Here is a 26,410-nt window from a genome sequence, read left to right as displayed (position 1 = left end):
CACGTCCCGCTGGTCCCAGAGTTGGATTTCCTGCAAAAAACACAGGTTAAAGGCATAGGACTCAAACTGGTTAAACAAAGCAATTCTTTCTACCTTATTTTTAAGCCCCCTGACATTGAGTTAAAATTTTAAAATCAGGCATTGGGGTATGTTGTTAAAAAACTACATGAAACAATAAAATAACACTAAATTAAGATTAAAAACTAGCCATTTTTCAATTCATTAAAACATCCTCCTCAGAGGACGCCGCCGCCCCGCTGGAGTCCCTGTCTGGTAGATACGCCTCCGAGTTTGGCGTCACCAGTCCTCCCTCGTACGACGACCGCTGACTCGACGACGTTGACGGTGAACTGTACAGGGCCCACACGGCATCCAGCTCCTCCGGAGAGGAGGAACGCTCTCGGGCTTCTTCCGAAGGGGGTCCGGCCGGCAACAGGTCCCACTCTGATGCCACAGCCTCCTTTCCAGACTTTTGCTTCTTCTTTTTCTTCGGTTTTGAATCTTCTTTTTTCCGCTTCAGAATCTCCATCAGGGTAGGGGCAGGGCTTGCTCCCAGGAGCTCTTCGGCTTTGCTAAGGGCTTCTCCGGCCCCCGCCGCCATTTCCACCGCTGTCTCCATCCCGTCAATTTTATTGTCCACCAATGTTAATGCCTAAAGGCCTTCCTCCGCAAATACCCCAGGTCCAGACAGGGCACCTGAATACGAGGGCCTATACTGCGGGCAGAGACGGGCCAGATGGTCTTCACTACTGCAAATATTGCAGCGGCGGGGGTTCTTGCAATCCCTGGTGAAATGTCCAGTCCCCAAGCAGTTCTTCTATTTCATATTCTTACACGTTTCTGTTCTATGCCCCTGCCTCTGGCAGAGCCTGCAGAAGGGAGGCTGCTGGGGGTAAAAGTGATAAGCCTTATTCTTCTGTATATTAATTGTTTTTTTTTAGCTGAATGCAGTGGAAAAGGGCTCGTCCGGGATTTGAACCCGGGACCTCTCGCACCCTAAGCGAGAATCATACCCCTAGACCAACGAGCCCACGGTAAAACATAACGTCAGTTTATGTCTCTGAAAGGTAAATATGAGTTTTTTTGGGGTAAAAGTAATTCTATATGATTTTATCTTTCATGTCAATATAGTGGTCTTGTTGTTTCTTTGTGAAAGTTCATTACGGTGCGTTTGCCGTGATTTAAAAGCGATCGTCGCGACTAGTCACTAATGGAAACCGTAGCCAACGGAAATTGATTGGCTTTCAGGAGAGCCAATTAAGTGCAAGATTGTTGGTAACAGCAACAAATCAAATCGCTCGATCTGAGAAGTGCGATGGGATGGGCGATTCTTCGTTCAGGAGCAGATGCAGGAAGAGGATAAGGGTCTGTATGTGGCTAGCTAGCTGACTAGTGCGAATGTGTTAATCACAAAAGAACAGCGTTTGCACTTATCTAGAACAATGAAGAGTACGGTGTCGTTTTTCAGTTTTTCTTTGTTCGTCTATTATGGAATAACGTTACTTCTCTTTATCGGTAAGCAAATCCATATCTTTTTTAAAGATCCCACAGCCATCTCATCGCTTCGGAAAACTCCCTAGTTTTCCTGATACGATCATGTCGAGTATTGCTACTCGATGAGTACTACTACTGCGATATCAGTTTTCAGCATGTAACGTATTGGAGGCGAGTGTGTTTTATTTTCTTATTTTATGCTCTCGAATCAATGCGTACAGACGTGGGGTGCGGCCGATTTGCACCGCGTTGGCGTTGCAGAAAAGGAAACGTTAGTGCGGTTGAGCTTGTAAGCCGTTAAATTAAAGAGCCACAACGACGACCGCTTCGTCATTGTTACGATTGTTTTATCAGTGTCTTTACGCGGTACTGCCTTGATTCATAGGAAGGGCGTCACACGTGATCACGTGGCCACGTCTCAGCTGCTAGCTGCAGATTTCATCATCATGACATGTATTATTCTGAGAGAGCCATATTTTTTTTTGTATTTTAGCGTCAGTAACACCAGTTTTTACTTAGAGATGGCAGCTGCTGCTGTTACATTTGCGTAACTTCATGAGAGGGCATCAGGTGGCGCACTGTAGAGCTGTGTCTTTTTTTTGGAATGAAGAGTCTTGTTTCAGTTCCCAAATCATGGCAATCGAGGAACTTATTTCTGACCTGATGTAGTAAGAATGCCCTGCTGTACAAAAGTCTAAATCGTCTTAATAGTGGAGGCACAAACGTGTCAACTGACGTCAGTGAAACTAATAGTGGAAATTGCTCTGTGTGATTGGCTGGATGTCTGTGACGTCAGATGGTAGCTTATTGCTGATGAAGTTCACTAACCCCACTCTTGTTGATCAGTTTATTTCATATACAGTCCACTGAGTGCCTGCCTGTAATGACAGTATGTGCCCTCAATATGAAGAGCTGTAGTGTAATGTAACCCAACAGCTATGTGGCCACATTATGCAAACTTGTGAGGATGATGGTTGCATCAACCTCATAATTTTCCTTTAAAGTCGGAATTTCTCTTTTGTCAAACACAATATTAACGTATGTAGCTTTGTGTACTCGTGCATAATTTACTTGAATCCCACAGAATTTACCACTGCTGCATCTTAGTGTCTTAGGTCAGTTACCAGGTTGAATGTCTAGGAAGGAATTTTATTACTGCACTCTACCTGTGCACTCAGATGAAATAAAAGCTCACGGCTGTGTGAAATTGCGAAGAATGCAGAGTTCACAAGCAAAAATTAATCATAAATATGTGCGAGTATTAGTGTGCTTCACAATATATATATTTTTTTTTTCCTTCTCCCTGGATGCAGCAGGTAGCATAGTAGATTGATCTGACATCTTTGGCTTTAAAGGACTTGGTAGTAGTAGTGGTACTAGGTACTATTTTGAAAGACAATTTGTAGTCTCACCTCCTGCTTTGGTACCCTTGATAGGTGCTTGTTGTAAATTCCTCCTGTGAAAATTAAACCATTTAAATAATGGGTAAATAAGTCTAAATAGCTTAACACTGTAAGTTGTTTTGGAGAAAAGTGCCAGCTAAATAAGTCCATCTGAATAAGTTTTTCTTCTTTCATCACATATCTATGTTTTGTGGGACAGGTACTTTTCCAGCCACTGCCATAGATGTGTACACTCCACCGGAGATGTTTGTGGAGAATGGTACCACAGAGATCCTCAAGTGCACTTTCAAATCCAACCAAGTCATCAGCAGTGCTGCATCTGTGTCCTGGTCCTTTGTTCCGGAGGGGTCATCGAGCTCTGGAATAACTGTAAGGGTCACGTTTCCTTACTGCTTAACGTCATGGGCCTTTCTATGTGGCTTTCCTATATCTCACAATGCACTGCAATTTGTGTGACTTCTCAATGTTTGTGTGTACCACTATTTAGCACTAGTATGACTTTTTCAATAAAACAAAGTACATTTTATGTTAATTGGGATGAGGTTACTTTTTTTTTTTTAAAAAAAGAATACCAGAAAAGAATTTTTTAAATATCACAATTCCCAACCTGAAAAGTCTGTCTTTTAATATATGAATAAACAGAGGGCATTAACTAAATTTATTTTTTGATATGCTGAAGTGCTGGACTTGGATTAGGTCTTTTTTTTTTTTTTTTTTTTTAAATAAAAAAAAATGGCTCTTTGGTTATTAGCAAAATTGATATGCTAACAGTTCAAAACACTTTTGTGTGACAAACAATAACAAACATGATACTGTCCAGTGCTGTCTCTGGTGAGAGCTAGATAGCCCATTTCTTAAAAATGTGGTAACCACCCTGATTCATTATTTATGTCCTGTTGCAAAAGTGGCTGAGGCACAGGAGGACTTGTGGTCACTTATCATAAAAATCCACTGAACCTTAATTAATGTAGAGTAAATAATGTAGAGATTGCTGGAGATGCTTACAGTAACTTCAGTTTTCCCATCTGTCTACAAGATAACTGTAGAGGATATCCTTCATGGATTATATTGTTGTGCATTGTTTAGGGAAGCTAAGGCCCAGTGGGCAGTAAACTGTCCTTATTGGCGTTGTTGCCTTATATAAGTCATGTGTACATTTCTGGTCTATCCTCTTGCCCTTGTTAGTTGACATGTAAACTTGCCTGTTCTAGATGAAGGTTTGACTCAGTTGAAATTTCCACACACAGGAAAAACTTGCACTGTAATAAATAAAACCCTGCACAAATTTTCTATCTTCTGTCTATTCCAATTTGTTTCTGAGCTATTCAATCGGAGTTGAAGAGGTTCTCGGTATTTTTATATCAGGCTCATGGGCTGGAGTCCTTGTTTTTACTTTTCTGTTACGTTTTTCTCTAGATATTTTACTTCTCTGGAGGAAAGGGCTACCCAGGGGACTTGCCACAGTTTAAAGAAAGGGTTTCATGGGCTGGAGACCTGAACAAAAAGGATGCTTCTATAAAACTGACAAAACTGCAGTTCAGTGACAATGGGACCTATACCTGTGATGTGAAGAACCCTCCTGACATTACAGGTGTTTCCTCAAGCACGCAGCTCAAGGTTGTGCTCAAAGGTAAAACAACATCCTTTTCAGGTGATCCTTACACCACCTGTATCAGTTACATTATGTTTTTTTCCTGCTAACTTTTTTCTGTTTAAGGACTGCATTTAAAAATCCAATATGCCGAGCAAAATTCATGTAATTTGAGAGCTAGATAATGTGATTTTGGAGTACTCATTCTGATGTCTGCATTATCGTGGTTCTCTGTCACGCTGCTGGAAGCATTACTGATTTTCTGGTGGCTGTGTGTTTCAGAAGCCCTTCCCCAAAGCAATGTTGGTGTTATTGTGGGAGCTGTGACTGGTTCCCTTCTGCTCCTGGTGCTCATCGCCTTCATCACCTGCTTAGTAATACAGAGGAGAAACTCCCAGCATGATTATGAAGGGTAAGTCTGACCTTTAGCTCTGAGGTTTGCTTTCTTTGACTGTATTTCAGAACTTGAGTAATTTTGAAAGCATTTCCAAAAACGGTGTGTCAATAATGTCAGTTGTTGCCTCTCGTCATTTGCGTTACACCCTGTACAGGCATTTATTTTGTTCAAATTTAACAGGATGTTCATCTCAGTGAAAAGAAAAAGTGGTACAGAGTTTTAAGTATATTTGTTGTATTGGTAAGTTCTGCAAATGGGTGCTGGACTCTGAGTGACTTCAGTAACAACTGAAAGGATAATTCCACCTGACTTTGAATATATGTACATATACCGAAAACAAATTGGAATTATACTAAAAACCAGTTAATAAATGTGTATCTCATCACTAGTCTCAGTATTTTTTTTCATGACGTAGCACTGGACATTTCAGCTATTTTGGAAAATAATGTCCAATTGCCCTTAATCTTGACAGTCATGTGGAGTTATCAGTGTTTGCAGTTATAGTCTGATGTAGACAACAATCAAGACATTTAGGGCAATATTTATACAGTGTTTTTGAGCATGGACTTTGCATTGTGTTGTTCTTTGATATTCAAAGTCTGGCATATTTGTGTGTCTAGTCCTTTTCTGTAACTCTACATCTGAACACTTAACTCCTCAACTGCCGGTGTTTGTGACACACAAGACACGTAAATAATCTTGTACACAACAGGATGGCTTTTTCAAATTTCTGTGGCGCATGAGTTCTTTACACCTGATCTGTGTCATTTTTGCGGAAACATCTTGTCAGCTGAACCTTTCGTTTTGAGGAATTAACTCCTGAAACTTTACTAAAACATGTTAACCTAACAATAGCTTCATATGTTAATAACTGAAAATTCAGCATGACCTTGCTGAATTTTGTCCTTTCGGAGGCAATTTACCTTTGCTCTAACAAATCATTACTGTGGCCCCACAAGTCTGTGTAGAGCAGTGCACGACTAGCTGCCAAGAAAAACTGGCGAGGATGTTTCTAACAGAGCTGTCACTGGGACCTGTGAGAGGGACATTTAAACTGTGCCCATCATTTTGCCTCACTTCTGTGAAACAATTAAGGAACGTTATCCAAAATTCAGGATGTCTGCTGAGTTCTGTGGTTCGCGTGCTTGCGGTCCAAATGGATTACCTTCGCACACTTTGCTGATAAAGGGAACAAAAAAAAAATGGGAAGGAAGTACACAAAATGAAAAGTAAATATTAATGATTTGGAAATGCCTGTTAAACATATTTTTTTAAAGTGGGCAGTCTTTCACAAGGTGTTCCATGATTTCATGGAGATTTGAGAAGCAGCCTTTTGGTCATAAGCAAATTCCCCTAACAGTCCCCCGATTGGCGGTGCTTTGTCTTTTGTGCATGCTTTTGTGTTGCATACTAACTGTGTCCACTATGTGCCTCCATTCGCAAAGCAGCAGTTTCATCTTTATTCTCTATGTCCTTCACTTTATGATTCATGTCTACTGTTTGGCAAGTCTTATTCTGTTTTCACAGGGCCTTGTGGATTGCCCTTGAGATTACAGAAAAAAATCTTTACAATTTTGCTTACATCTTCTGATGATGGTTTCACAATTTCTAAAGATATTTACTTGCACTGAACAGCATGCAAGTTAGACTGTTGGCACATGTGCTATAAGTTACTGCAGCTTTATGTAGTCCTGGCACTGTGCTTTTTCAAAGCACTTTAACAGTATTTATTTAGCCTCAGGGCAGAAAACCCATGAAACCCAGTGACTGGGTGTGTTACTGTGCCTACTGCAGAGCTGTCCTCCACCCTCGTCTACTTGTGGGCTCTTCTGATACCTGTGTATACACAAGGGTCACTGTTCCACACTCTGGGACCATGTTTATGATTGGTACTTTTGAATAATTATGCAGTGTTAGTGGAAAAAATAAAATGTTTCCTAAAGGTGCTGCAGCACATGCATTATATGACATTCTAAAATGTTAATGATTTCCTGTCTGTCTTCCCACTGTGGAATGTGATAGTTGTCCTTGCTCTGTAGTTTTTACAATTTAGGTTTTAGCCAAATATGCCCCCTGTCTGTGTTTGAGTTCTCCACTAATGGCACGTTGTAGTAACTGATATATGCGTATAGTCGCTCCTTTTTGGTCTTAATTTGGTAGCGTGTGTAGTTTCATGATATTTGTGTTTGTCATTCATTGCATTTGTCTCCCTTTTTTTTTTTTTGTTTTTGTTTTTGTTTTTGTGTGAATATGCGTGTGTGTGTGTGTGTGTGCGCGCGCATCATCTGTCTTCACACGCAACTGTATGCCACTCATCTGCCTGCCAACGCTTCCATATACACTACTGCCTGTTCCACGCGATCTGAATGCTTCGCTGCATCCGTCAACCTTGAAATGCACCCCCAAAAATAAATTTAAAAAAAAGGTGCACTTCCATGGAGAGTGTCAGTTCGCAAGCAACACGGACGGTGAAGAAGGCTGACTCGAGCTTGGAGGGGTCAAGGTGTAGCAGTCCCTCTGGTCCTCTTCAGGTAGGAACTGGTAGTGAAATAACAGTGACTGGGCTGGTGGTGGAGCCACATGCTTTTTTCCTTCATTTTTTTTTCCTGCTTTTTACTTCTTAGTGTGTTGGTCTCTTCTTTTGCTATAGGGACTTGGTCTTGGTGTCCTGGTTTTAACTATCTTTTGGTTTTTGTATGTTTTGAGTGCAGTGATGTTCTCAGATTAATTCTCAGGTGTTACGCTCAGAGAATTATGATGACCTTTATGGTGATGACTGGCTATTATAAATTTCTGAAATAAGGAAATATGACTCATTGGAAAAACTTAAAATTGTCCATAAAATCAGCACTTCCTTGATTTAGTCATTTGTATTTGAATACAGAGGAAAATGTGCAGGCATGTGAATTGCTCTTATATAGTTGTGGCTAAAAACATTGGCATCCATGCAGAAAACTATTAAATCTTTTGATGTTCACATATGCATTTTTTTTTTTTTTTTTTTTTTTTGGATTTACAATAGACCTAAAAAGCAAATGCTAAAACGGTGTAGACAATATTATTGGCAGCTTCTGCAAGTAGCTAGAAAATTTAATTTCAAGCAGGTGATTCCCATTACTTTGAAACTGAGCTCACCTTTGAGTGCAGGTGCCTGCAATATAAAAACCCCTCCTTTTAACTAGTTTGAGTAGAAAAGGGACTCATTCTGTTTTGTGTCACAATGAGCATGGGGAAAAGAAAAGAAACCAAAGAATTGCCCAGTGAAATCAAGATACAAGATTATCTGTGTTTTGCTACAATCTCAAAGTGCCAAGTCTATCTTGACAGACCTTGATGTTTGCACCGTACATGGTATAGGAGGCCCATGGCACTGTAGGCAATGTCCCATATCCACCTTCTCTACAGTGGAATATGGAGGAGGTTAAGTGATGTTTTGCGGTTGCTTTGTTGTCTCTGCCATTGGGTGCCTCGAACATGTGTGCGGCATCATGAAATCAGGAGAATTTTGGAACAATACATGCCAAACCCAGTGTCAGAAAGTTCGGTCTCCGTCGCAGGTCATGAGTCTTTAAGCATGATGATGACCCCAAACACACTGGAAAAAACACCCAGGAATGAAACTGGACTGTTCTGAAGTGGCCAACAATGAGTCCAGATCTAAATCCCACTGAAAACCTGGGGAGAGATTTGGAAACAGGGGAAGGTCTCCTTCAAATCTGGAAGAACTGGAGCTGATTGATCAAGAATGGAGATCCAGGCTGCTAGTACAGAGGGGCAGGAAGCTCAGTGATAGCTATTAGAAACGCTCGATTGCAGGTAGTTTGTCCAGTGGCTGTGTTACCAGTTACTGAGTCTGGGGTGTTAAATTTCAGTGCCATTTCTTTTTAATTTCTGAATTTGTGTTTGTGTGTAATTTTTTTTTTTTGAGGAAAAAAAAAAAAGTTCCATAACATTAACAGTGAAACTAGGAATTCAGGAGACCAGATACTTCTGTCAATTTTTTTTTTTTTCCTCTCCCCCCCCTCCTTCAAAAGGAGTGCAAGGATGCCAGTATTTTTGGTCACTGTTGTATGTATGGCACTTGCATTAGTAAAACTGCAATGAGCATTACTTATTTTGCTTTGTTCCCTGCTGCTCTGTACGATAACTGCCTAGCAGATCATCTCAGCGGTCAGTGACATGCTTGAATTCAACAGTTGTCATTGCTGGTGCCTTTTTATCAATCGCCTTTCTTCTGCAGGGGCCAGTGATATATGCCCAGCTGGATCATTCAGGCACCAAGAGCCAAAATTACTTCCACAAGATGGAGCCAGTGGTCTATGCTGACATCCGAAAAAACTGAGGGACACAACTGGAGACTTTAAAAAGAAGAAGAAGAAGAAGAAGAAGAAGAAAAAAAAAAAAAAAAAAAAAAGACTGAAGTGCAGTGATGGAGCTTGTGACATGAATTTTGGGATTTTTCTTTTTTAAATTTACACAAAGCATTGCATGTCAGTGTGTGGGATCTTGGTAATGAATTAAATACTTTATATCTAGCCTCCAAACTGAATACACATAAATGTACACAAAATGGAACACTTCTTGTAAATTCGGACACTACTGGTCTTGTAGCTACGGATAGGTGACGTTTACGTAATAACATGAAAAGTTTTTGTTTTTTGGTACTACATTGTAAAAAGATTTGCAAAAGATGTCCTGCAGTAGTATAAAAAGCATTTTGCTGTGTCAGTTTGGTGTTAAGGGTGCACTAGTTACAAGATAAATTGCTACTTTAATTATATACAAATGACTCACTTTTTTATAACAAAAAACAAGCAGCCTGGCTTAGCCAAAATACTGAGCCAAAAAAATTGTTTCCATCCAATACATGTACAGAAAAGTGTATGCATGTAAATTATTAACTAATGGAAACCAGCTCACTTGTGGGGGTTTGCAGTGTCATGTATTAGTTCAGTGTAAGTGGTCATCCTATGTAGTTGTCCTGCCGGCATAGGTAATGGTGGGGAAAAGTGTTTTGCCTTTTGTTTCATTTGCTGTACTTCTGTAACTTTTTTTTGATTATTTTAAAAATTGAATGGTTTCAACATTTCAAAACAAGGTTTTTTTTGCATTTCAAATTACAATTTATCTGTTTAGTGACAATAGTGATGTTCCTACAAGGATTTGGGCAGGGTTATGTATTTTGTTTGTGTATATGTACAGCTTGAGATACAGTAATATAAATAGAATAACTAGTATCCATATGATGAAAAATCGTGAGAACCAGGTGGCCCAAGGTTGTAGCCTTGCAAAGCTGATTTTGAAATTGTAGCCATCATTTGTTAGTGTTTGATATTGTATTAATACAGTGCAAATGGGGGGAAATGAGCAGATTCAGTAATCAGAAACCAGTGTTTCATAAACTACAGTGAAATTAGATTTTGAATGGCAATGTTTGTTACACATAACAAGCCTTTAAAGAACTTAAGGTTATTTTTTCTTTTCTGTGACGGTAAGGGAACGTAAAGTGTACGTCAGTACAGCTGATGAGCCTCACAAAATGTCTTAACCTTATATTCATTCCTTCTGACAGTTGCAGGTTTTTTTTTTATTAAAGTTTTCACATTTTGACATTTCAGGGGTGTAGCACACAAGAATATGGAAATATAGCAAATGTTGTACAAGATTGAACATTTCATATTCCTGAAAAATAACCAAATGCTGGACTTTTTATGTTTGTTTGTACTTTCTTGGTAATTTCACTACTTATTGTGTAGTTCAATATTTCATTTTCCTGTTGTGTTGTGAAACTCAGCATTTTGTACAACAGTGCTAAAAAGGACATGATATGTTTCTGTTAAGAAATGTTCCTGCATCTGTTTGTCTTAAAACTGGAATGTGTTCAGTTTAGTGCCTTTTTCATTTTAACTAATTGGTCCATTCAGAACAATGTTTATTTTCTCATTACTGTGTGCTTTTTGTACATGTTAAAAAAAACTATTCCTGTATCTTTGACCTAATTTTATATAAAACAATTCTTAATATTATGCCTCTGATTAGTTTTTTAAATATCTCATTTCATAACTACGTATCCATGAAATGTAATTTAAATTATTAAGGCTGATGGTAGCTGGCAGCAAACTTTCAACCAGTGTCAGAACAGCTGTCAACGGTGGCTGCGAGGTTCGACTATAACTAGTAATGATTCTCTGATTGTTCCGCTTTGGTTGCTATATCCTACAGTGGCTCTGTTTTTCAGCCACTTGCAGTCTTCATCTAGCGTTATAATAGAGTGCAAATAATAGTCTTAACAACACAACTGGTAGTCTCTTCTGCAATATCACAAACAATTTGCTTTACTTTTTTCCTAGTTTCTTCTCAAAACTTGATCTAAGAAGTTAGTGTCTTAAGACCCACCCGTTTGAAAGTAATGTGTGTCCGGTGCAGTGATCCATAAGATTGTCTTTCAGAACTTACTTGGTACAATTCTAACCTTGATGGATGTTTGTTGGTCCATCTCTTGTATGTAGACAGTCCTCATAATCAATCATAAGCAAGGAAGCCAATCACAACTGCCCCTTTCATTTCACTTTTGATGGGTTTTCTTTTCACTTTTTTTATGAGTTAGAAATATAAGGTTTTACATGTGAGAATTTAATGCGTGTTTGTTAAAATAACTTCAGATTTCCAAAAGAAAACTCATAAGATCTGAGTATTAGAGTGACATCTACCCCATCTGATGTCCTTTTCTCGTCTTTTCCGGGCAAATTTTTAAAATGTGGAAATATGGAAAATGAAGTGGGATTAAGCATTACTGATGTTGGCTGATTTTCTGCATGTTTGTATGTACAGTATATATGCGTAGTTAGTGTGTTTGACATTATTTCAGCTGTGAACACCAAGAAGTGTGTATCACTCTTGATAAGGAAAAAGGGAATTTTTGCTCTGGATTTAACTGCTCCATAAGGATCTTCACTGACGGAAATCCTATTTCTTTTCAGCGACGGGAAGATAGGTAAGTGAATTTGGATCAAAAAGCAAATAAATTACAAGAATTAATAATATATTTTTCATTGGGATTTTTGCCTTTTTTTATTGTGTAGTCTGCATTTTTATCCAAAGAAAGTTAGTTTTGCTCCTTTGTAAAACTGGATATTTAGCATCTCCATCAAGCACAATGTGTTACAAACCAGCTGCCTTCTGTTTACTTATTTGTGTCCCAGCTTTCTAAACTGGCTGCTGGACTTACGTTTTTGTATTCTCTTCTATGCTGTGCACTTTTCTGTGTGGATTAGGTGAGTTTTGGCGAGTTCCACCTCTCATAACATTAAAGTCGTAGCAGTTCCGAATACCTTTTCAGATGTAAATGTCCTACTTGTCGAATAACTTATTTGCCAGCAGCTAATCTTTACCTGTGAAAGCCTGGTGACGTTACATTTTTCCCACTCCGATGATGTCGGTAAAATGCTGGAATGTATTGAACACTTTAGTTCCTGTACCTGGGTTCTTCAGTCATTATACACGTCATTGATTGTGCTTGTTGAATGTGTGTTTTTCTCCGGTATACAAGCAAAAAAGAAACATTACATCTTTGTGATTTTGAAGTGTAAGGTTATTCTGATAATGAAATACCTGGGATTTTGCTTTCAATAAAAAGATTACTGTTGTTCCTTTGAAAACTTTGACATGCCAGATCTAATCTCAGAAAAAAATATGCACATACTAGCTTTTATCCTTCTGCAATTTTTATACCGGTTACTTATTTTGTCTATTTTTTGCATACTGTTAGCTTCAAAAAATACAAAAAAAAAACCTTTGTACAACTGTATATAAAGTTATTGAAAGTGTTTGGGGGCTGAACACCCACTAAACTAGAAAGAGGCCATTCTTCTATGTCTGCCAAGTTTCAGTAACCACTAATCTTAAGAGGATCACTGATCTAGATTTTGAGCCCAAAGGGCAGGACATAGTAGGAAGAAAACCTCAGTATCTGTTTCTGTATCTCTACCAAGGAACATATACGAGGAAACTTGTAGCCGATTCATCTGATACTAAAATGAAGTTCAACAGTCTTTGCTACAAGTTTGGGAACATATTTTTCACAAATTTGAAAGTGATACCGAATGTCTCTGGATGTTCTTGGTCAGGTGGGAGCAAGTCAAGATTGCAGACAAACCTACAGACATAGAGCAGTTCCCTTGTATTTGTGTTACAAGTAAGTTGTTAAATGTTTCAAAGTTTTGTGTTGTCATTGTGTTTGTGTTATTTGTTCTATCCTAATTCCTTTATGTACATCTTTGTGCTGTGTGATTCATGCATGTTTCTAATTTCCTTTACCACAATTACAGTTACAGTATGCAGATTATGAAAAGTGAAATAAGGAAGCTTTCATCTTCAGTCAGCATGGGATGCGTCTGTGACCACCAGCCAGCCTCCTCAAGTCTTATGTAGGAGACAATGCTCAACGAGAAGAAATAATTAGTAATTTATAACTTAAACAAGCGAATTTAATATGCATTGGTACTAAGGGTGGTAAAAACAAACACAGGCAAGTGGAATTACATTTCAAGGTGAAATGCCTGAGTAAACATGTAAGTTTTTAGTCTGGATTTGAAGACAGAGACAGATGGGGCATTGGATATAGGAATCAATAATCTCACAAAGGTAAACTGGAGCAATGCCATGTACTCCCTTATAGGTCAAAAGTAGGAATGCAACCGGGAGCCAATGTAACAATTTAAGTATCGGTGTTACATGGTCATACTTCCTAGTTCTAGTGACAATTCTCACAGCAGCATTTTGAACCAAGTGTAGCCTGGATACTGTCTGGTATGGACACCCCAGTAATACAGCATTACAGCAGTCCAGCCTGCTTGAAAGAAAAGCATAAACTAGCATCCTCTCTACATAGGAATGGCTGTAATTTAGCTATGTTTCTTGACTGAAGGAAGCACGACTTAGTCAGAGCATTTACTTGAGATACAAATGACAGCTTTCCATCCAACAGGACACCCAAATCCTTGACACAATCTGTACGCTTGAAACTAGTACCATTTGTTGTAAAGATTGGCGTGATTATGTCGAGAGCTTTGGCATCACCACCCACCACAAGTACCTTTGTTTTACTGGCATTTAGAGAGAAAAAATTTTACTCATCCATAATTTTATACTGCTAGAACAATTAGCTAAAGACACCACATGTGATGGATCATCAGGCTTAAACGATACATATAGCTGTGTGTCATCGGCATACGAATGGAAATTCACACTGTGTTTGCAAATAATGTCACCCAATGGTAACATATAGAGTGAGAACAGTAATGGTCCCAACACAGAGCGCTGTGGCACACCATACTGAACCGTAGTTGAGATGGAGGGGGTGCAGTCATCAGATTTCAGTACAAATTGTTCATGGTTAGTTAAATACAAGTCAAACCACTTCAGAACAGTACCCCTTAGTCCAACCAGATTTTCAAGTCTACTCAGTAGGATACTATGGTCTATAATATTGAATGAAGCACTCAAGTTCAGTAACATAAGAATAGAGATCTGACCAGCATCAGAAGAGATGAGAATAGGCTCCAGGACTGCTTCGACTCCGTGGACTGGGACATGTTCAGAAATTCATCCTCCAATCTGGGTGAGTATGCCACAGTGGTCACGGACTTCATCTGGTACTGTGTAAATGTCTGTATACCCCATAAAACAGTCTGCTCATTCCCTAACCAAAAACCATGGATTACCACTGAAATCCAAAATAAGATCCGTGCGCGTACCTGCTCGTTTCAGTCTGGAGGCACGGACATGTACAAGAAGTGTAAGTACGACCTCCGCAAAGCCAGCGCGAAACGGGAATACAGCAGGAAGGTGGAATCAGAGTTTAACTGCACTCAAGATGCACGTAGGTTGTGGCAGGGGATCCAAACTTTAACAGATTATAAACCACAGAGGCGGACGTTGACAGGTGCCACTGCATCTCTCCCTGACGAACTGAACGTGTTTAACTGCCGTTTCGTGCTTGCGAACAAAGACCCCCAGTACAAATTCCTATAGCGCTGAATGACCTCAGTCTCACTGTCTCTGTGGCACAAGTGAGAAAAACTTTTAGCCGAGTCAACATCCGCAAAGCTGCTGGTCCGGACGGAATTTCAGGGCGAGTTTTAAAAACATGCAGTAAGCAACTGGCTGCTGTCTTCACGGACATATTTAACACCTTCTTAAAAAGCTCAACTGTACCCACCTGTTTCAAAAACACCACCATTATCCCTTTTCCTAAGAAAAACAAAGTGAGCTGCCTTAATGATTATCGTCCAGTAGCACTGACCCTCACTGCAATGAAATGCTTTGAGAGGCTGGTGCTGGGATACATTAAGGACACCATCCCAGACACTTTGGACCCACTGCAGTTTGCCTACTGCCACAACAGATCCACTGAAGACGCAATATCACACACACACACACACACATTTCCAGAACCGCTTGTCCCTTACGGGGTCACGGGGAACCGGAGCCTACCCGGCAACACAGGGCGTAAGGCCAGAGGGGGAAGGGGACACACCCAGGACGGGACGCCAGTCCGCCGCAAGGCACCCCAAGTGGGACTCGAACCCCAGACCCACCGGACAGCAGGACTGCGGTCCAACCCACTGCGCCACCGCGCCCCCTTTCAATATTACACACACTTCACACCATTCTGTCTCACCTGGATAATAAAAACTGCTATGCAAGGCTATTATTTATGGGCTATAGCTCGGCATTCAGCACTGTCATCCCAACCAAGCTGATCCACAAACTACTAGGTCTGGGACTGAGTGCCACATTGTGCAACTGGATCCTGGATTTCTTCACCAACAGACCCCAGCATGTGCGGATTGGCAGAAACACCTCTTCCCCACTGACCCTCAACACTGGCACTCCACAGGGAAGCGTCCTGAGCCCAGTGCTGTACTCCTTGTTCACACATGACTGTGTGGCCAGGCACAGCTCCAACACCATCATAAAGGTTGCTGACGATAGCACCATTGTGGGTCTGATCACCAACAACGATGAGACGGCCTACAGAGAGGAGGTGAAGCTCCTGGCAGAGTGGTGCCAGGACAACAACCTGTCTCTCAATGTCAATAAAACTAAGGAGTTGGTGATTGACTTCAGGAAACAGGATACGGTTCATGCACCCATCCACATAGGAGGGGACACTGTAGAAAGGGTCAACAGCTTCAAATTCCTAGGAGTCACCCTCACTGCCAAACTCACATGGACTGAGCACACAGCATCAACCATCAAAAAGGCCCATCAACGTCTCCACTTCCTCAGGCGTCTGAAAAAAGCCAGGATGTCCACTAGAGTCCTCAACACTTTCTACAGGTGTGTTGTGGAGTCCGTCCTCACAGGGTGTATTACATCCTGGTGTAGCAGCTGCTCCATGCAGGACAAGAAAGCCCTACAGAGGGTGGTCAAAACAGCTCAGGGAATCATCGGCACACAGCTACCAGCAGTACAGGACACCTACACCACATCCTGCCTCAGAAAGACAATGCGCATCATGAAAGATCATAGTCACCCCGCATGGGGACTTTTTTCAGCTGTCTGGGAAGTGGCTCAGGTCTACTCGAACCTGTATTGCTGGGTACAGGAACAGCTTTTACCCACTGCTGTAAGAGTATACAACACTCACCAATGTGCCACCTTTTGTAACTAGAATTGGACTGCTCCACCCAAGCACATTGGTAAATTACACTGTCACTTTACAAATTCTCACTTCTGAGTTCTGGCTGTCCACTGTTACTTATTGTTATTGTTATTAGCATTACTCACTGTCATTGTTTTGTGCGGTATTTCTGTTGTTTTTGTCCATAGTCTGTGGAGAAACATTCAAGAAGAATTTCATGATGCTTGTACACAGTATTTGTACCTATGACAATAAACTTGAAACTGGAACTTGAAACTTGAACTGAATATCATTAACAACACGCGTGAGCGCTGTTTCAGTGTTGTGACCAGTTCGGAAACCAGACAGAAATTTTTCCAATATGTTATGATGATTAAGATATTGTGGCGCGCAGCGTCCTGGGTTTGGATGAGGCGAAGAAGGACGCAGAGGCAGCGTTCATGTCGAACGTTTTATTAGAACACGGGCACGCAGGGAAACAATGTTCTCGGTCCGAGGACCCCGCCTTCTCCAGAACCTGCGCGTTCACTCAGCCCTCCTAGCGCCGCCAAGCTCTCTCTTCTTTCCCAACCAGGCAGACGCGAACAGCCCCTTATATTCTCCCTACGTCATCGAACGCTAACCAATTACATTAAACACATTTCCCGCTCAGAAACGACCCGCGCTGGTCGTTACAATATTTTACATTTTGGGAAACTGCGATCTTTTGTAGAATTTTGGATAAAAGCGGTAGATTGGAGACGGGTCTATAATTATATGGATTATTACAATCCAGTTCCGATTTTTTAGGGGTCTAATTACGGCGATTTTAAAAGCTTTTTGAACACAGCCATTATAAGTAACGCGGTTCAGACAGTGTGTGTGTGTGTGTGTGTGGATTAATAAGAATGACAATAGGTTCTGGAAGCACGGAAACTGCCGCTTTCAATTCCAATTCAATTCAGTTAATTTTTAGAGCGCTCTTCTCACGCAGTGACACAGACAGCGCTTTAACACAGGCACAAGGCAAGAAAAACAGATACAAGTAAGTTCAGTAATTTTGAGGGGATTTGGGTCTAAAGGACAGGTAGTAACTTTCATAGAGCGAATTAGCACGGCAATTTCCTCTACAGTTATTACGTCGAAGCTACTGAAATGGCGCGGACAGCAACTAATATTATCATTATCAGAACCGCTTACACTGACTAAGACCGAACTAGAACGCACTAGGAATTCGCGGATATTCTCTAATTTATCATTGAAAAACGACATAAATTCATCATTAGTAATGGTAGCAGAAATACTGTTTATCTTTGTGTTTACCAGTTAAGTAAGCGATGGTATTAAACAGGAAGCGACGGTTCTTGTGATTTTCATCAATGAACTTTGCGTAGTATTCGGATCTGGCATGAAAAGTGCTTTCTTATATTTTTTAGACAATCGGACCAGCCTCCATAATAAACGTTTAGTTTAGTTGAACGCCATTTACGCTCTAATTTACGACATTCTAACTTTATTGCACGAGTTGATTCGCTGAACCACTTCCCGTAACCATACGCTTAATCTCGTTCATCATGTAAATATTATTCCTAAATGAGACTATTTCGATCTTTACTTATTAACTTTTGATCCATACCTGCCGGTGCCGACTGACGACAGTTAGACCAACATCGTGCAACATACTCATGAAAATACTACTGCTAAAATTATTGACTATATATTATATTTGAAGCTCTGATTTTGGAACGAGTGTAGATATTGATCAAATACACACACACACACACACACACACACACACACTTTCAGAACCGCTTGTCCCATACAGGGTCACGGGGAACCGGAGCCTACCCGGTAACACAGGGCGTAAGGCCGGAGGGGGAGGGGACACACCCAGGACGGGACGCCAGTCCATCGCAGGGCACCAGGGGGACTTGAACCCCAGACCCACCGGAGAGCAGGACTGTGGTCCAACCCACTGCTCCACTGCGCCACCGCGCCCCCCTTATTGATCAAATAGTTGAATATAATTAAGTGGGAAATATGCCTTACTTAGACTCTGGGTTCCACCACACTAAGCTTATTTGAACTGTAGAAACTCGCCGTACTCGACGGAGTTTAATATGAATATTGAAATCACCCATCATCAAGATAATTTTGTGATGAGTAATGACTAAATCGGTTATTAAAGTTACTAAAATTCCTGAGAAAAGAAGAGTAGGGTCCATGATGGGCACGGTAGTGGTAGATAAGGAATACTGGGTTTCGACTTGAAATCTAGCTCTAGAACTTCAAACGAGGTAAAATTATCACGATTATTGAAAAGAACGCCGACTCCACCTGCATGACGTACAGAACGAGATATATGGATTATTATTATTATACTGTCCGGAGCGGCTTGTGGAAATCGTATCAGACTCACAGAGCCAGGCAAGTTTCAGTAAGAAAGATCAGACTTTAACTTAAGATTAAGTCGTTTACTAGAACAGCTTTACTACTTATGAACGAATATTTAACAGACAGCATTTCATAGTACAGTTTTACCTCGGTGATAAGTTGAGAATGTCTGTTTCAACATATTTTAGGTTTCTGGTGCAAGCATTCCTATCACTAAGTCTAGTTAAACGCCATGGCGTTATAATAGTTTCTATGTTTTGGCTGCACTTAATGCTTTCATTTAAAGTTTTGAGGCCCATGCTGGACACGGCACAAAAACCCCCATCACATGCGAAATGACCCCCGGTACCAGAACAAGTAACAGACCCATCAATACACACAGCTGCTGAAGGAGATGACCCATGGCTGAGTCAGTCCTGCAACTTGCAGGCCAAGTTCTGGGACAGAACAAACGAACCCCTCCAGTTGAGGTGTACATCATCACATGTGAAAAACCTGGACCTTTCCCAGAAATCATCCCAGTTATTAACAAATGATATCTGATTAGAGTGGCACCATGTCTCCAACCACCTGTTAAAGGACATCAGTCTACTGCACACTATGTCCCCCAATACAGTAGCTGCAAATACCATGTGAAACCAACAAAGATGAAATTAATTTACTATGAAAGGTAATTCTGATCATAACAGAATCATATTGCAAACCGCATGGTACATTTTAGTCGGAACACCTTTAATCCAAACTGTCTGCCAAGGCCCAATCTGTTCTTCTTTCAAAAAGGAAATTGAAACATTACTTTTAATTAACACAAAACCAGTGTTATTGGTGTTAACATATCTTATCAGACCTTATTTTAAAAAGAATCAAAGATGGCTTAATATATGTGATAAATAACCCTCAGAAAATCCGACTGCTTTCAGAGGAGCAGATATAATTTGCGTTGATATTTCTTTCTTTGCACGTGTCCTTCAAATTTTCTATCATGTTATATACAGATTTTCTGTAAATTTAGAAGAGGTTAAAGCAATAAATGCTGTTTATACTGTCTTTTCATTAAATTTAAATTTTAATTTAGAATATAATTTCGTTTTGAAGTTAGTTCCTCCCACGTTGGTTGATGTATTGGGCAACGTGTTCTCCAATGGGCTCTGCTGGTAGCAAAGATCTCAGCATCTGTCTATTCAACGTTCATGGTCTTGAGTTCTTCTCAAAAGGTGGAACTCCACGTTTTCAGTGGTTGACCCCGTCTACGATTTCCCTTTGGAGGCACCCATTGCATCACCACCTTTGGAAGTTTCTGGTCAGGAAGTAGCAAGATGTGACCTGTTAGTCACATTTGTCGTTCAGCAACAGTGTCTTCCAGCCGGAGCAGACCACCGCATTGTAACATCTCTTCATTTGTGATCCGATCACGATAGGAGATACCCAGAGTTTGACGTAAACTACATTGGTGAAAAATGTTCAGTTTGTGGGCTATCCTTTTCGTAATCTTCCAGGTTTCACTGGCATAGATGGCTGTTGGGATCACGATGCTGTTGTACGGTCTGATTTTGATGTTTCTGTTAATGGAGGAACAAGACCAAATCCACCACATCTGCTGAAATACTGATGATGCTTTCCCAATCTGACACTGGACGTCACATTCAATTTTGCCATTATTTGTGATAATGCTGCCAAGATAGGTGAATTCATCCACTTCCTGAACCAACTGCTGTGCAATGGTGATGTCTATTTTTGACCATCAGTTTATCTTCATTCTTGTCAGTGCTGATACACAGACCGATTTTTCCTGCCTCACACTCAAGATGCGTGGTTGTATGTTGTAAGCTTGGTTTGGACTCTGCTAGTGAAGCCACATCATCTGCAAAATCCAGATCCATGAGCTGACTTTGGTTTGTCCATGGAATGCCTGCGCATGCACCCACTTCTTCTTTCTTCATCACAAAATTCATGACTAATAGGAATAGGAAAGGTGAGTAGATACAACCTTATCGCATCCCAGTCTCAATACTGAAATAGTCTGTGATACCACTGTCCATCTTAGTGCAGCAGCTTAATGCATAAAGATCTTTGAAGATGTTTATATAGTGCTGCAGGGTGCCATAAGAAACCAGAAGCTTCCAGAGTGAAAAGCCTTTTTGAAGTCGATGAATTTTATGAGTATCGGTGTTTGGAACTCGATGCATTGCTCGATGATGGTCCACAGCGTAAAGATCTGTTCAATGCATGACCGACCCCCTTGAAATCCTGCCTCTTCTTCCCACAATAAGGAGTCAACCATGCCCTATAGATGCTGAAGTAGGACCAAGCAGAAAACTTTCGTGAATCTGAGAGCATTGTGATACCTTACCAATTATTGCAGTCCATAAGATTGCCTTTCTTTGGAAGTTTGATGATCACACCTTTTTTTCCAGTCAGCTGGCCCTCGCTCTGTCTGCCAACAGTTGTTGAACAGTGCTGTCAGCCTTTTCCACATGTTGTGGCTGCCATGTTTTAACAGTTCTGGTGCAATCTGGTCGAGACTGGGGGCTTTGTTGTTCTTTAAGGCTTTCACTGCCCTTATTTTATCAGCAACTTTAATGGTGCCCATGTTGATGTCTAATGGTAGTATAGGGGTCAAGCTATCAAAGTTGTATGTTGCTGTAGGTGCTGGTTGGTTTAGGGTTTCTCTGAAGTGCTCGACCCACCTCTCATCTTGCTCTTCTTTACCAAGGAGGACCAGCCCATTTTTGTTCTTGATTGGAACATTTAAGTTGTTTCATGACCCTGTAAGATCATGAACGATGCGTTAGAAAGCCTTATTGTAATTTCTGTTGGCCGTCTCTTGTGCTTCAGTCCCCTTGCACTCCAGCCAGTCCTTCGTGTCCACCAGACAGCTTTGTGTGACCTCTCAGTCTAGTGTCTGGTATTTGACCTCACCTTCTTCCTTCTTGCCTGGCTTTGTTTGATCTTGTTGGGCTCTTACCTTTTTCCTTTCATTAAATAATTTCTGTGTCCAGTCTTGCATCCAGTGCTGTTTTTGAATACCTCATCTCTGTGCAGTTGTTACTTTTGCACTTTATATGATTGTGTTTGCGAAAGGTGACCATCGATCCTCAACATTCAAATTACTTCACAGCAGATCAAACCAATTTTTCAATTCTAGTTGAAACTGGAACAATGGTAGGGTCTCTCAGTTTTTCAGTAGCTATCAGCTGTACTTGCTCTTGTTCTTGATTCTTCTTTATCCACAGTCTGATCAATGATTGTAGAAGATAGTGGTCTGAGCTACGGTTTGACCCCCGGAATGTTGTTACGTCCAACAAGGCTGAATGCCATTGCTTTCTAACACAGATGTAATCACTCTCATTTGTGGTGGTGCTTTTCCATGTGGTCTGATCACATTTTCTACCATCTCGATTTCTATCTGTTTGGGCATTGAAGTCACGAATGGTTAACTTTATGTCATGACTGGGGATCTCATCCAGAGTGTCTTCTAATAAGTAGTAGAGCATGTCTGTTTCTATGCCTTCTGTATACAGACTGGCGCATAGACCTGGACGATGGTCATTTTTGCAAGCTGTGTTTGGCTTCCAGTCAATCAAAGCTTGCACCGCTACACTTCCCAAGATCCTGCTGGTCATGTCCTGCATAGAAGATTGTCTTGTTTTCACTGACCAAGCGTCCACTCCAAGTCCACCACATTTCGCTTCCACCCAGTGTGTTGAACCGATAATCACTGAATTCTCACAAGAGCTGTATTAGTTTGCCACACCGGTAAAGCATTCGTACATTGCAAGTTCCAATTTTACTAGCAGTTTTTGCATCGAGAATATGTGGTCGCATCAGGTGCTGAGCACCTTTTTAGGTTTGGTCCACCACTATCATCAAAAGTTGGTCTGTATTCCTCTGCTGAGATTTATTGCCATTTCTTGCACTCATTGTTTTTATAGCGAGGTCATTTTTTTTTACAGGCAGGATTGCTAACCCTGTGCCCAACCTTCCTCTTTGCTCATCCAGGCTTAGGACCTGTAATGGCGGAGTTTTTTTCTGATGTAACCGTGACTTATACTGCATTTTTTAAAAACTACCGATTGACACTAACAAGAGGTGTCAATCGGTAGTTTTTAAAAAAAAAAATGCAGTATAGCATCGAGACAGCAATGCTACTCTCTGTGCCTCTGTTGGGCGGCATGGTGGCACAGTGAGTAGTACTGCTGTCTTACACCGCCTGGGTGGTGTGAGAGGATGTGGGTTTGACCCGTGCTCAGTTTGTGTGGAGTTTATATGTTCTTCCCGTGTCTGCATGGGTTTCCTCCCACAGTCCAAAGACATGCTGCTCCAATTCATCTGTAGTGTGTGAGTGACAGAGTGTGTGTATGTGTGTGTGTGTGTTCCACTGATGTATGGATGAGTGACACATTGTAAGTAATGTATCTGGCAGTGTAAGTCACCTTGGTGAATAAGGTGTGTGGGCTGATAACACTACGTAGAGTTTGTTGGAAGTTGCCTTGGAGAAAAGCATCTCCTAAACGAATAAATGTAATGTAAGTGTGTCTTCAAACATTAGTGGAATCTAGTCTTTCAGTACGTTTCAAAAGACTAAAACTAGTTTGCTAAGTGTATCTCCTAAGCAAAACAAGACCTTGTTATGACATGTATCCTGTTTCCTTTTTTGTTATCAAATAGCCCAGTTGTGTGCAGGTCTAGCAAATCAACACTTCTGCAGAAGTGGATACAATCTTTGGTGCTTCTTTGGAACTGCGCTGGAATGTTCTTGGCTCAGAGCCATAACATAATTACAAATCTACAAGGAGTTTGTCAGGAGACGTACTCTGGTATTTTAGAGACTGCATTTTTTAAAATCAAACTAAAAAAAGGAATTTAAAAAATACTTTGTTCTCTAAGAGTCAGTGTTTCATGGATTTGTGATAACGATATCTATAAGTTATTTATATATATATATATATATATATATATATAATGCTTATGAGTGGCTAAGCATTGTGAAAAAAGACCCATACAGTCAGTCAAAATTAAAATTGACAACAGAATAATTTTAGCATAGGTTTATTTATTAAATTACTGTTTTAAATTAAGTAAAATATATATGTACATATATGAATTACGCAGACCACAGAGGCACAAGAACATACAGATACAGCAAGTGCAGCAAGAAAGTCCAGACAAATATGTCCACATACATAGAATGAAGGCTCAGGGTCAACGGGTTACAATTTATCACAGGTATGATTATGTAGCAATTTCTAAAAACCTGCAGAAGGATGTGACATCCTTCCAGAATACATTAGAGCTGTCAAGTAAATAAAATAATTTTTGAAGTGGAATAACTTTAAACACTTCCATTATCCACATATTTACAAAGGGAACTTTTGAGGTGGACCCCATCATTAAAACACATTTCCTTTCCAAGACCGTAAGAGCAATTGGTCTACTTACGATAACATGATAAAAAGAAGAATCTGGGTTGTGGTTTAACAAGAAAATAGATCCAAACAAATCAAAATACAGATAACTTTTTAAAATGTTCCCAGTTGTTCTGTGTTTTTATTGAAGGATAATAAAAGAGAACAATTAGGTTGCCTTTTATTTCTGCAGGTTTGAAGTACATGTCAAAAATGAAATTGTTGCTGTCTGCTTTCAACTGTCCAAAATTATGTAAATTCTGAGTTATGTTTATATGCTAAAAAAACAACTTTTCCCACTTGAGTGGAACTGGTTATATCACTTACTAATTAGTACAGTTTTTCTTACCCGCAATTCCAAAATCCAGGGGGTGTGGTGGCGCGGCAGGTTTGACTAGGTCCTGCTCTCTGGTGGGTGTGGGGTTTGAGTCCTGCTTGGGGTACCTTGCAATGGACTGGTGTCCTGTCCTGGGTGTGTCTCCTCCCCCTCCAGCCTTACGCCCTGTGTTGCCGGGTTAGGCTCCGGCTCCCCGCGACCCTATATGGGACAAGCGGTTCAGTTGATGTGTGTGTGTGTGTGTGTGTGTAAAAATAATAAAATCTGTTTCTGTATGTCCTTGATGGGCATTTCTGAATCCTGGATAAGATATGGTTGCAGTAAAACCTAAACGGTCTACATAAAAAGATTAAAATCAATATCTCCACTAGAAGTCATGAGTATGTGTCTGTTCTCAGCATGTGAAAAGGCAGTAGACAGCATTAATGTTATCATATGACTTTAACCACTTTTCATATGCGGTTACCACACACACACACACTGCCTGAAATCATTTGTCTCATGCAGGGTCATGGGGAGCCAGAGCCTAACCTGGCAATGCAGGGTGCAAGCTTGGAAGGGGAGGGGACACACCCAGGACAGGACACCAGTCTGTCACAAGGCACCCCAAGCAGGACTTGAACCCCAGACCCACCAGAGAGCAGGACCCAGTTAAACCCATTATGCCACCACACCCCCCACTGTAACCCCTGTTGTTAATTTTAAACTGAATTAAAGGTGTAAAAATATACAACTGCATAAACAGTGAAAATTGCTCTTGGTTAAGGATACATGCAAAGTAATCACAATAAAAATAGATTCCAGAAACTACTAATAAAAGACCTATGGGTTATTTGTTCAGGTCTATTCGTTCAAGTGCCATTGAACAAGATACTTGGTAAGTATAATATGAGAGTTGCATTACATCTGTATTTTGGCTTAAATTTCTGTAAGACCATGTTGCATTTTCATAGATTTTCTCTTTAGCATGTTTATTTGAAATAATATATTTGATATGAATGACTTTTGCATGTTGTACATTACTGTCAAAATTATTAAAACAGACGGTAACACCAATTATCAACAAATTTATTGATAGTTTGCAACAAAAAGCCAACACATCATTAAATATATTAATTAAAATATTAGCTAATAAGTATTTAAAACCAAGAATCAATCAATAGCCTAATACTCACTGTAGGTGAATATTGAATGATTCACAGTGTCTTCACATTATACGGATTTTTAAGTTTGTACATTTTAAAAAAAGTCACACCATTCATTTACCTTAACACCTTACATTTACCTTACATTGCCAAAATGTCACATTAGTTCATGTCAGATATATTCTGTAAAAGAAGGTGCTTATACAAAAGAGATATGAAAAACTGATTTCATGTTTTCATTGCAGAAAATATGTGAAAACCTACATGTAAGATCTTTCTACTCTATAGTCTGATGATTGGGAGGTAGCTATACTTCACCATATAAAAAACTGGGGTTTGTGACACATAAAACAGTGCTTGCCGGTCACGACCTCGGGGAGGTTACACCGGAGGACCACAAAAGAAGGTTGTCTGAGCTAATTCCACATAGATGACAAATGCCTGCACCTCATTAAAACACTCTTTGGCCACCTTTTCTACTAGCCACCGGGGAAAGGAACAAAAACTCCCAACTGAAGGTTGAGGGAGGAAAAAAAACCTCTGGGGGTCCACGGGCCAGTGGTTGCCCACCCCTCCTGGGAATTCTAGAAAGTAACAATTTGTAAGCCAGTGTGTAAC

General features: G+C 40.4%; 1 protein-coding gene and 1 non-coding gene across 3 annotated transcripts; one reads left to right on the top strand and one right to left on the bottom strand.

Annotated features, from left to right (window-relative positions):
- Positions 1-958: 958 nt before the first annotated feature.
- trnap-agg (transfer RNA proline (anticodon AGG)) lies at positions 959-1,030 on the bottom strand. Its single transcript has one exon. It is a non-coding gene; the product is annotated as a tRNA-Pro (tRNA).
- A 298-nt stretch (positions 1,031-1,328) lies between these two features.
- mpzl1l (myelin protein zero-like 1 like) lies at positions 1,329-9,291 on the top strand. 2 transcript variants are annotated; one of them, XM_018755012.2, is made up of 6 exons: positions 1,329-1,515; positions 3,097-3,266; positions 4,314-4,527; positions 4,771-4,900; positions 7,311-7,416; positions 9,126-9,291. In XM_018755012.2, the coding sequence occupies exons 1-6, from the start codon at positions 1,443-1,445 to the stop codon at positions 9,225-9,227; spliced, it is 795 nt and encodes a 264-aa protein (XP_018610528.1). In that variant the 5' UTR covers positions 1,329-1,442; the 3' UTR covers positions 9,228-9,291. The 2 variants fall into 2 exon arrangements, with proteins under 2 accessions (XP_018610528.1, XP_018610529.1); XM_018755013.1 differs by lacking the exon at positions 7,311-7,416 and having other exon boundaries at positions 9,126-9,206.
- Positions 9,292-26,410: the final 17,119 nt, after the last annotated feature.

Source organism: Scleropages formosus, chromosome 4, assembly GCF_900964775.1.
Source record: "Scleropages formosus chromosome 4, fSclFor1.1, whole genome shotgun sequence".
Classification (NCBI taxonomy): domain Eukaryota; kingdom Metazoa; phylum Chordata; class Actinopteri; order Osteoglossiformes; family Osteoglossidae; genus Scleropages; species Scleropages formosus.
The sequence above is the reverse complement of the archived record's forward strand: the minus strand, read 5'-3'. Positions and strand labels throughout refer to the sequence as shown.